This window comes from Microcebus murinus, chromosome 16 (genome assembly GCF_040939455.1).
Source record: "Microcebus murinus isolate Inina chromosome 16, M.murinus_Inina_mat1.0, whole genome shotgun sequence".
Classification (NCBI taxonomy): domain Eukaryota; kingdom Metazoa; phylum Chordata; class Mammalia; order Primates; family Cheirogaleidae; genus Microcebus; species Microcebus murinus.
The window spans coordinates 58795257-58805549 of NC_134119.1; the positions used below are offsets into that span (position 1 = coordinate 58795257).

Below are 10293 nucleotides of genomic sequence, written 5' to 3' on the forward strand. Positions count from 1 at the left end.
GGCTTGCCCCACACCCTGGTTCCTCCTGCCCAGCAGGGCTGGGCTAGGGCGATTCTAGGGCTTCACCCCACCCAGAACTGAAGGGTAGGACCCCCAGCAAAGGGTCACTCCCACCCTACTCTCCATCCGGCGGAACCTGCCGGTAGGACAAGCTGCCACCGGTGCTGGGGCAGGATTTCAGATCCACCTAGGGCCAGCAGCACGACCCCGAGCAAGAGAGCGGTCCTCTCCCAGCCTCAGTTTCCCCATCTGGAAAACAGGGATAATAGAATTTGCCATAAAGGTTAGGGAAGGGAGAAGTGGGTTCAGTGGATCACAAGGGTTTAATAAGCACCCACGTTTATTTATTCATTTGACAAATATCTGTCAATTACCTACAGGGTGGCAGGCGCAGGTCCAGCTGCTAGAGACAGTGGTACCCGGGCGGGTGTCCTCACCCTGCGGGATCTTACATGCCAGGGTTGCAAGGACAGGAAGTGCAAAAACTGTGTAAAGGAAGAACATGATGTCAGGTAGTGACACTGCTGTGAAAAAAAAAAAAAAAAGAAAAAAAACCAAACAAGAGTAAAGGAGGTCAAGTGAGGCGGGAGGGAGGCAGTTTGCCCTGGATGAACACAGGGGACCTGACGAAGGTGACACTGGAGTCCAAGCTGCACGGGGCGGAAGGGTGGTCCAGCCAGACGGAAGAGCAGGGGCCAAGGCCCTGAGGCAGGAACGAGCTCCTTGCGCTGGGAGCTGCCGGGACCCGGGTAGCCAGAGTGGAGTGGGAGGAGAGAGGTAGAAGGTGACGTCAGAGAAATAAAGGGGTGCTGGGGGAATCGCGGAGGGGGGCTCGCCCTGAAACAGCGCCTCCAAACTCCCCCAGAGCAGCCTCTCTGGCTTGGACTCCAGGGTGCCCACCTGCCGGGGTGGGGTCTGGGGTACGTCGGTAGCCAGAGCCTGGACCCCTCCCATGCCTGCTTGGTCCCCGCACGGTGACCTCCGTCCCGGATAGGATATCGGGGATTGGAGGGGGCTAGCACTTGGAAGTCCCAGCAAAGCCTCCCTCAAACTCGCGAAGATGACCTCCATAGTCTGAAGTCGGAGGTCCGGCCCCCAAACTGCCCTCTAAGTCCTCCTGTGACTCTGGGGGTGACCTTTCCCAGACTCCGAAGACGGGGGTCGCCAGAGTCCGGCGGGCTCGGAGACACCTCGTCCGCGCGCCCGTGCCCAGAAGCCGCGGTCCCTGCGCCACCCCAGAGGCCGGTGCCGCTGCGGCAAAGGCTGGGCGGCCGCGCCCTCCCCCCGCGGTGATTCATCCCGCCCCCTCCCTCTCCTGCCTCCTCCCTCCCGGGCCGCCGCCGCCGCCGCCGCTGCAGTGCGCAGGAGACCGCGGTCCGCGCCCGAGCGCGCCGAGCCGGAGCCGGGCCGGGGTCGGCGCACCTGGCGGATGCGCCCGGCCGCGCGCGCCTGCGCCCCAGCCCCAGCAGCGGCCGCCGCCCGCGCGGCGGGGATGCCCGGACGCCGGGCCCCGGGGCTGGGCCCCCGGCGGTAACCGGAGCGGGGGGGCCGCGCCCCCCCTCCTCCCCCCTCGCCGGTCCCAGAGCCGCAGCTGCTGCGCCCGCGCGCTCCCGGGGACATTCTGCCCGCCGCCGGGTCCCGCCGCCTCTCGCCCCGCTATCCATACCCGCGGCCCGGGAGGGGCGCGCAGCGTGCGCGGCGCAGCCATGGGGACGCTGCTGGCCTTCGTGGTCGGCGCGGCACTGGGTGAGTGCGCGGGGGGCGCGCGCGCGGCGGGGGGCGCGGGCGCGGGCGCGGGCGCGGGCGGGGCGGCGGGATTCGCGCTCGGGACTCGGCGCGGCGGCGCCAGGGCAGCCCCCGGCCCAGCCCCCGGCCCCGCCAAGTCGGCTTCCGAAGTTGTGCCGGGCCACGGAGGGCGGCGGAGGTGCGGTGGGCGCGAGCGGGCGGGGGCCGGGCTGGCACAGCCTCGAGGCTGCGGGCGCCCGGCCGGGGGCGAGGAAACGCGGAGTCAGCTGCTCCGGGAGTCCCGCAGGCTGCAATGTGACACCCACAGCCACGGGCGGGGGTGGGGGGAAGGCGGCGCCCGGCGACGCGGACGGAGAGACCGAGATACCCGGGAGAGATAGGGACGGGAGGGCGGGGGCGAGGGACAGAGAAGGACTCGGTGCCCGAGCGCTGCGCCGGGCGACTGGGGACGAGGGGACAGTGGGAAGCAGGGCAGAGAGAGGGTACGAGAGAGGGACAGCGAGCGTGTCACAGTCTGAGCGGTGGACAGAGAGAAACTTGGGAGAGGCAGAGATGGAGAGGCGAGGGGGAGACGGAGCCACAGAGAGAATCGGGATGGAGTTGGAAGAGGGAGAGACACGGAGAGATGGGGACAGAGACTAACGCGAGCCTGGAGAGAGGACACGAGTGGAGGAACGTTCAGAGAACCCCCAAAGAGGGACACAGCTGGGGGAGACCAAGACAGAGGTGCCCGGAGAGACTGAAAGAGACAGCAGCCAGCGGGGGTGGCGGACAGAAGTCCTGAGGATTAAGGGACCGAGAGATTGGGGACAAGGAAAAGACCCAGAGCCAGAGCTGAAGAGACCGGGCATTAGCTAGTGAGCCCTGGGAGACAGGAAGGAGCTGGCGGGCACCTGCGGGATGGCATCCCGGAGGAGATGCAAAGGCCCTGAGGCAGGAAAGAGTTTGGAGAAGCTGATGGGGAGGGCGTGGAGGTGACAGAGCCTGGGGAGTAGGGGACACAGGCAGGCGTAGTTGGGAGCTGTGGAACGGCGCGGGGGCTGTGGATCTGGGGAGCAGGGCTGGGGTGTGGGTCTGCCCCGACTCCAGTGCCCCGACCTACCCACCCCCAGGCCTTCCTTGCCCCCAGCCCGAGTCATCTGGGGCTGGCCGGTTTTGAAGACCCTCTTACTGGTGGAAATCACTCTGCCGCCCTGAAGGGCTAACACAGCTGGCATCCTAGTCCCACCACCTAGATGCTCAGGTACCTCGGGCAGGTGGCTTTCTGATGAGCCAGACGGGTACTCGGGTGGCAAAGACTCTTGCGTGACTGACCACACTGGCAGCCCGCGTGTGGGCACCTCCCGTGTGCCAGGGTCTACCCGACCCCCTCCGGGAGCAAAGGCAATGGTTTCTTTCGCCTGACACGGAGAGGGAAACCGAGGCTCGCAGAAGACGCGTGCCTTGCCAAGGTCGTGCGGCGAGTGGCAGGGCCCAGCTTGGCACCCAGCTCTGTGCGCTCGTCATCACGACCCAGGGGAGACAGATGGCTTCCGAGGGGCCCGAAAGCCGGCAGCCGGGGAGCCTGGCATTGCCCGGGGTGACGGGTGCCTCTGCTGGACCTGAGCCTGCTGTCCCCGCAGTGACCTCGGCCTGGGGGGGCTGTGTGGAGGTGGACTCGGAAACCGAGGCCGTGTACGGGATGACCTTCAAAATTCTGTGCATCTCCTGCAAGCGCCGCAGCGAGACCACCGCCGAGACCTTCACCGAGTGGACCTTCCGCCAGAAGGGCACCGAGGAGTTTGTCAAGGTGTGCGGGTGCCCGGCGCCGGCGCCAGCAGAAGGGGGGGGCCTGGGGCTCGGGGCGGCGGGTGTTGCTTGTTCTTAATAACGTGCTATGATTGACGACCTGCCTCCACATTCTGGCTCCACCCCTGACCAGCTGGTGACTTTAGGCAAGTCACGGAGCCTCTCTGAACCTCAGTTTCCTCCTCCATTAACGACGGGGTGGTCCCCGGCCTGTGAGTGTGTGTGAAGGCTGAGTTGATGCACCTGGCACGTGGCTGGCATGAAATAAATGTCGCTGGACTTATATGGCACCTGCAAAAATGTCTTGGGTAGTCATGATGGAAGAAAAGCAGAACTTTTTTTTTTTAACTTCCTCTATATTATGTGTGTATTTTGAATGACATATGGGGGGGTGCACCATGAATTGGGGTCTCAGCAGCTGGGATCAGGCTGCCCCATGCCTGCCTGAGCAGTGTGGCCAGTGGCTGGGGAAGAACTGCCCCGAGGGCCCAGGAAGCCCGGAGGGGCTTGGGGGGGTGGCCGGGGAATGGGTGTGAGCGTGCGGGTGCTCATGCCCACAGGTAAGGTCGGTGGGTGACGGGGTCCAGGCACAGCCCCAGCCCCCCTGGGCCCTTCCTGCCCGAGGTCCAAGTGCCTGAGTTCGCGTGTGTTGTGTCCGTGTGCGTCCGGGCAGGGGACAGCACTGGGGTCAGTTGGGGGAAGACAACTGGCCCCGGCGGTGACGCCCCCCCACCCCCGTCACCCCCAGATCCTGCGCTACGAGAACGAGGTCCTGCAGCTGGAGGAGGATGAGCGCTTTGAGGGCCGCGTGGTGTGGAATGGCAGCCGGGGCACCAAGGACCTGCAGGACCTGTCCATCTTCATCACCAACGTCACCTACAACCACTCCGGCGACTACGAGTGCCACGTCTACCGGCTGCTCTTCTTCGAGAACTACGAGCACAACACCAGCGTTGTCAAGAAGATCCACCTGGAGGTGGTGGACAAAGGTGAGGCGGGCCCCGCCGCCCACCGGCGAGCCAGCTGGAGGGGCAGATGACAGATGGCAGGTAGGGGACAGGCTGGCTCTGTGCCTGGGCCAGCCAACCGCCCACAGCAGCAGGGTGGGGGGAGCGGCACCTCCCCCCCAGCCCGGCTGCAGCGCTGGCTCCGTCTCCCTTCAGTCCATGGAGGGCCCGGTCCGCCCCTCCCCGCGGACGCTCTGCACGCAAACCCCAGCTCCGTCGCCTGTGCTGAGCGTCCTCCGGCAGGTGCCTCCCCGTCTCTGAGCTCAGGGTTGTCCTGCTGGAGACTGGGATGGTGACAGTCTCTGCCTCTCAGGGTGTCGTTCGAGCCCTTGTCATGTCATGGGGGGTTACCAGGACGGAGCGCGAGGTTGAGGGCCGGTGGCTGGCGCCTGGCCAGCTCACGGCAGGGCCTGGTGCTCGGGGCGAGGGGACGTCCCCTAGCGCAGGGCTCCTGGGCTGCACCGGGCACTCCAGCCACGGGGGAGTCTCGTTAAGGTGCAGGTCTGACTCCGCAGATCGGGGTGTGCCCGGTGAGGCCGGCGCTGCAGGTCTGGGGGCCCCTGTGCTTTGGAGCCGCTTTGGCCCCTTCTCCGAGCCATCTGCTGGCCGACAGACACTGGAATTTTCCGGGGCCCTGTGGCCCGCTGGCTGGGCGAGCCCGGGAGATCTCCCAGTCCCCGAGCCAGCAGAGAGCGTGGGCAAGCGTGTCCCCTGGGCCCCAGCACACGCGTCCTCACGGCAACACGCACCGCCCCTCCCTCCCCCGAGACGGGCACCGGCCTCAGCCTTCCGCGCAGTCCCCGCTGAGCCTCCCCACCCTCGGGGCTGGGGGCTGTCCCTGTCCCCATCTTACATATGGGGAAACCGAGGCTCAGGGAGGTAAGGTTAAGAGGCCAAGGTCACGCAGCGGGGACCTGGGTTTGAACTCGTCCTGCGTCTCTGTTCTTGGCATGATTCACTGAGCTCTGCTGCCAGCCAGAGCCCGTGGGTTTCTTTTTATAATTAGCGTTTTTACGTTTATTGTCAAAGTGGCGCAGCAGAAAGCAGTCGGCGGATGAGACTGAGCCGCTCCTTGGCCTACGTCACGATGCTGGGGGGCGAGGGGGGGGGCGTCCACGGACAGGGAAGGGGGAGCCCTGCCCTCGTGCTGGGGACAAGGCAGAGCCGCTGTGACGAAGATGTCCTCAAATCCTGGGGCTGAGCCATTCCGTGCTATTTCTGTCTCGGGAACCTGTGCAGGGGCAAGGGGGGACGTGGACGGGAGGACCCCGGGCCCCATTCAGCCGCCCGGGTTCTTTGCACCTTGTTGCTCAGCCTTTGCCCAGGGTGCTGTCCTGTCTGGGGCACGGGGGTGGGGCGGTAACCCAGTGGAGCCCCGTTTTTACCGTTATCTACCGTGTGACACTACCTCCCCAGCCTGTGTTTTGTTTTGTTTTGTTTTGTTTTTTGAGACAGAGTCTCACTCTGTTGCCCGGGTAAGTGCTGTGGCATCAGCCTAGCTCACAGCAACCTCAAACTCCTGGGCTCAAGCGATCCTCCTGCCTCAGCCTCCAGAGTAGCTGGGACTATGGGCATGTGCCACCATTAGCCCGGCTAATTTTTTCTATATATTTTCAGTTTTCCAGCTAATTTCCTTCTATTTTTAGTAGAGACGGGGGTCTCGCTCTTGCTCAGGCTGGTTTCGAACTCCTGACCTGGAGCGATCCTCCCACCTCGGCCTCCTAGAGAGCTAGGATCACAGGTGTGAGCCACCGCGCCCGGCCGTCATGTTTTTAACAATATTCACCGCAATATGGAGCTCTTCACACTGTCCTCGCAGAATCGGTATTTTCCACATTATCCACCCAATTCTAGGGTGTTTAATGCACCTTATTATAGCACTGCCTTTTTAACATCACCCACTATAGTATAGTAGTTTATGTTATGCCATATCAGCATTGCCAAACATATAATAGCATTTTATCCCATAATCCATCGTACTGGAGTATTTTTGATGTTCCCCACCATATGATCATATTTTTATCCTTACCCACCATGCTATGCTATGGTATTTAAAAATATTATCAATCATGTTGTGATATTTTTCAGTATTCCTTGTTAGCACTCTGCTGTGTTCATCACTATGCAAGATACTAGAGTATTTTTAACATGACTCATCACGGTATGGTATTTTTTTTTTATTGCCCTCGATGTTATTGCATTGGTAGCATTGCCTGCCATGGCGTATTTTTGAGGCCGGTGAGAATCCTGGCCTGCGGAGCGGATGGGCTGGGACTTCCTGCCTGGGCGGGCCGGGCAGGTGAAGCTCTTGGAAGGTTTGGGCGTTTTTTTTTTTTTTTTGAGACAGAGTCTCACTTTGTTGCCCAGGCTAGAGTGAGTGCCATGGTGTCAGCCTAGCTCACAGCAACTTCACACTCCTGGGCTCAAGCGATCCTCCTGCCTCAGCCTCCCGAGTAGCTGGGACTACAGGCATGCGCCACCATGCCCGGCTAATTTTTTCTATATGTATATTAGTTGACCAATTAATTTCTTTCTATTTATGGAAGAGACGGGGTCTCGCTCTTGCTCAGGCTGGTTTCGAACTCCTGACCTCGAGCAATCCGCCCACCTCGGCCTCCCAGAGTGCTAGGATTACAGGCGTGAGCCACCACGCCCGGCCGGTTTGGGCGTTTTGAAGAAATCAAAGGTCTCCCTAGAGAAGGTGCCTCTGCTGACCTTCTGCGTGACCCCGTGAGACGCCCCCCCCCCCGCCTCAGTTTCTCATCTGTACAGTGTGGGTAGCGGCAGTCCCACCTCCTGAGCTGTCTGCGTGGGTCGGTGGAGACTGTGACCATATGTGGCAGCAGTCGCCAAGTGTCTCTGCTCGTGGAATGTTTCCAGAGCGGATGCGAGCTCGGGCCCTGCGGCCAGTTACACTTGGACTTGAGTCCAATCTGGGCTGTGCATCTCTGGCCTAACACCCTCTCCCCTCTGGGCCTGAGCGTCCTTATCTGGGACTCGGGCTCCAGACCCCTGGCTATCACTGTCCTAATCTGGTTGGAGAGGAAGTGGGAAGGCCAGGCGGGGCAGCCAGGAATGCCCTGCTCCTAAATCCAGCTGGGCGTCAGGTTCTAGGAGCCGGGCAAGAAATCCGACCGCTGAGCTTTAGCCACCGTGTGCCCAGCTCAGCGCGGTTCCTGCATGGGGAAGATGCTCGGATAGAGAGAACCTAGCACCGAGCCTGACCCAGACCTATTGCACGACACGCATTAATGATGTCTGTTGAATGCGCAAACCGAAGAAGGAATGAATGAATGAATGGGGCGTGGGAGCTGTCCCAGCTCCTCCCGCGGGGGAGTGCGGGTGGGTGGGGTGGGGGTGGCATCCGGCCCCGCACCTGCCCTCGCTCTGTCCCAGAAAGCCTCCTGCTGCCATCTGTACGGGGCGGCGCAGCGGAAGGTGCCCGGCTCAGGGGAGGAAGACGCGAGAGGAAGGCGGGGAAATGGGATCGCGACTGGCAGGTCCCGGAGGGCCGGGATGGGGGATGGTCGCCCGGAAATCCACCCGCAGGACGTCAGAGCGGCTTTCGACCCTGGTCCCCCGGCTGGCCGCGCTCCCTTTGCAGTTTAAATTTAGGCTGAACGAAAGGACGCCGGGGACGGCAGCGGCCAGCGCTGGGGAGAGGATGTGGGGTTTCCGGAAAACAGCCAACACTCAGGCGGCGCCGGCTGCGCGCTCAGCCAAGCATGTCACGGACGCTAACTCATTTCCTCTCCCCAGCAGCCCCCGGAGAGGGCATGGGTGTGATCGTACTGACATTACCCAGCGGGGAGTGGAGGCTCAGAGACGGGGAGTGATCTGCCTAAGGTGGCACAGCTAGTAAGAGGCAGGGCCAGGATTCGAACCCTGGCAGTCTGGCCTCAGACAGAACCCCTGCTGTCCACCATGATGCCGTCCTGCCCCAGTTAGGACGCAATGGCAGTATTCACACTAGTGGCTGTTTATCGAGTGCTGTTTATAGGTCAAGCACTAAGGATTCTAAGGATTTTGAAAGTTTATTTGATTCTCACAACGCTCTCTCGTGAAGGAGGCACTGGGATTGGCAACTTTTTACATTTGGGGAAAACGGAGGCCCAGAGAGGTCGAGCCACTTGCCCAGGCTCACACAGCAAGCCTCCTGAGCCGCCCGCGGTCCCCGCGGCTCCCGCCTGACCCCCGCCTGGCCCTGCAGCCAACAGGGACATGGCGTCCATCGTGTCCGAGATCATGATGTACGTGCTCATCGTGGTGTTGACCATCTGGCTCGTGGCGGAGATGGTGTACTGCTACAAGAAGATCTCCGCAGCCACGGAGGCTGCCGCGCAAGAGAACGCGTGAGTGGCGGGGGGGCACGCACAGGCGCGGCGACCGGGGCCCCTTGGGGGACTTGCCGTCCTCGGTCTCCTGGGGCCCGGCCACACTGACCCTGGGCTCACTGCGCACCTGGCCTCCCCCACAGCTCGGAATACTTGGCCATCACCTCGGAGAGCAAAGAGAACTGCACGGGCGTGCAGGTGGCCGAGTAGCCCGGTAAGCTGGGGCTGGGGGGCGGGCGCTGGGAGGGCAAGGGGGTGTCACAGCCCCGCGGGCGCCTAACTCCCTCTCTCTCCCTCCCCCAGGCCCTGTGGTCGCCTCACGAAAGAGCTAGCCCTCACGGGAACATCCGGGCGCAGCTCGGCCACCCTGGGCCTCTGCGGGTGGCCTCTGCGTGGCCCCGAGTCCTGCCCAGGGAGCTGCCAGGGTGGGCGGGGCGGGGGGGGGGCTCGGCTCGCACCCCAACCCAGCCTTCCTCCCTGCCCATCGCTGCGCACCGCCATGCATGACCGACAAGCAATACCGCCGCTGCCCCACCCCCGCTGCTTCTGCTGCCTGTTTGGGGAGGGGGCGGCACGGCGGGGGCAGCGGCCCCGCACCCCTCCTTCTTGCTGATTTGCACACATTGGCCGCTTGGGACACGCACTTCTGGGGCCAGCCCCTCCCTGCCTCACCCCTGCAGGGGGGGTCGTGACGGGCTGGGAGAGTTCGGGGCAGGGGGTCTGGGCCCACTCCGACCCCCAGCCTCGTTCCCCCTCCCGCTTCCTCCGGCTGGACCTGGGGTCCCCCTCCCTGTGATGCACCCCTGCCCCGGCCCAACCCACCCTCTCTCACCAGCCTGGGACTGGGGCCACTTAGAACGGGGCCCGTTCAGCCTTGTCTCTCTTTACAGGAGTAGTTTTGTTCATGAAATAAAGATTCTTGGACTTGAGTCACGGTCTCCTCGCTCATGAGCCCAGGCACCCTCTCCAGCCCCACCCCCAAATCCTCAGTTTCCCCACCGGGGACATGCCTCACACTTTGAGGGCTGAGGACAGGGAAAGAGCGCAGGGCGGGCTCAGCGGCTTGGCGTGTGATTCATGTGGAGGTTGGGGGGTGCCTGGGTGGCAGGTGGGGGGGAAGGAGCCGGAGGGAGCAGGCGTGGGGCGCGGAGGGAAGAGACCAGGCTGATGCTTGGGGCAGGGGTGCGCAGCCGTGGTGTGAGGGCGCGTGGGTGTGTGGCTGACCACAGGCAGGTGTCTGGCGGTGACCCTGGTGTCTCTGAGTGTTTACCCGGCCCCGGCTCTGACGTGGACGCCCTTGGCTGCTGGTGGGGCAGTGTATATCTGCTTCCGGCCACTTGGCCTGGGCTCGGCACTCGGTGCTGCCTTTTCCGGGCCAATCCCCCCATCCCCCCCATCCAGGACTTTCCTGGCTCAGA

The 10293-nt window shown here is 63.1% G+C and overlaps 1 protein-coding gene across 2 annotated transcripts; it reads left to right on the forward strand.

Moving 5' to 3' along the window:
* Window positions 1-1355: 1355 nt before the first annotated feature.
* Window positions 1356-9803, forward strand: SCN1B (sodium voltage-gated channel beta subunit 1). 2 transcript variants are annotated; one of them, XM_020283203.2, is made up of 6 exons: window positions 1356-1746; window positions 3369-3535; window positions 4283-4523; window positions 8752-8893; window positions 9019-9089; window positions 9179-9803. In XM_020283203.2, the coding sequence occupies exons 1-5, from the start codon at window positions 1707-1709 to the stop codon at window positions 9083-9085; spliced, it is 657 nt and encodes a 218-aa protein (XP_020138792.1). In that variant the 5' UTR covers window positions 1356-1706; the 3' UTR covers window positions 9086-9089; window positions 9179-9803. The 2 variants fall into 2 exon arrangements, with proteins under 2 accessions (XP_020138792.1, XP_020138793.1); XM_020283204.2 differs by lacking the exon at window positions 1356-1746 and adding an exon at window positions 2853-2989.
* Window positions 9804-10293: the final 490 nt, after the last annotated feature.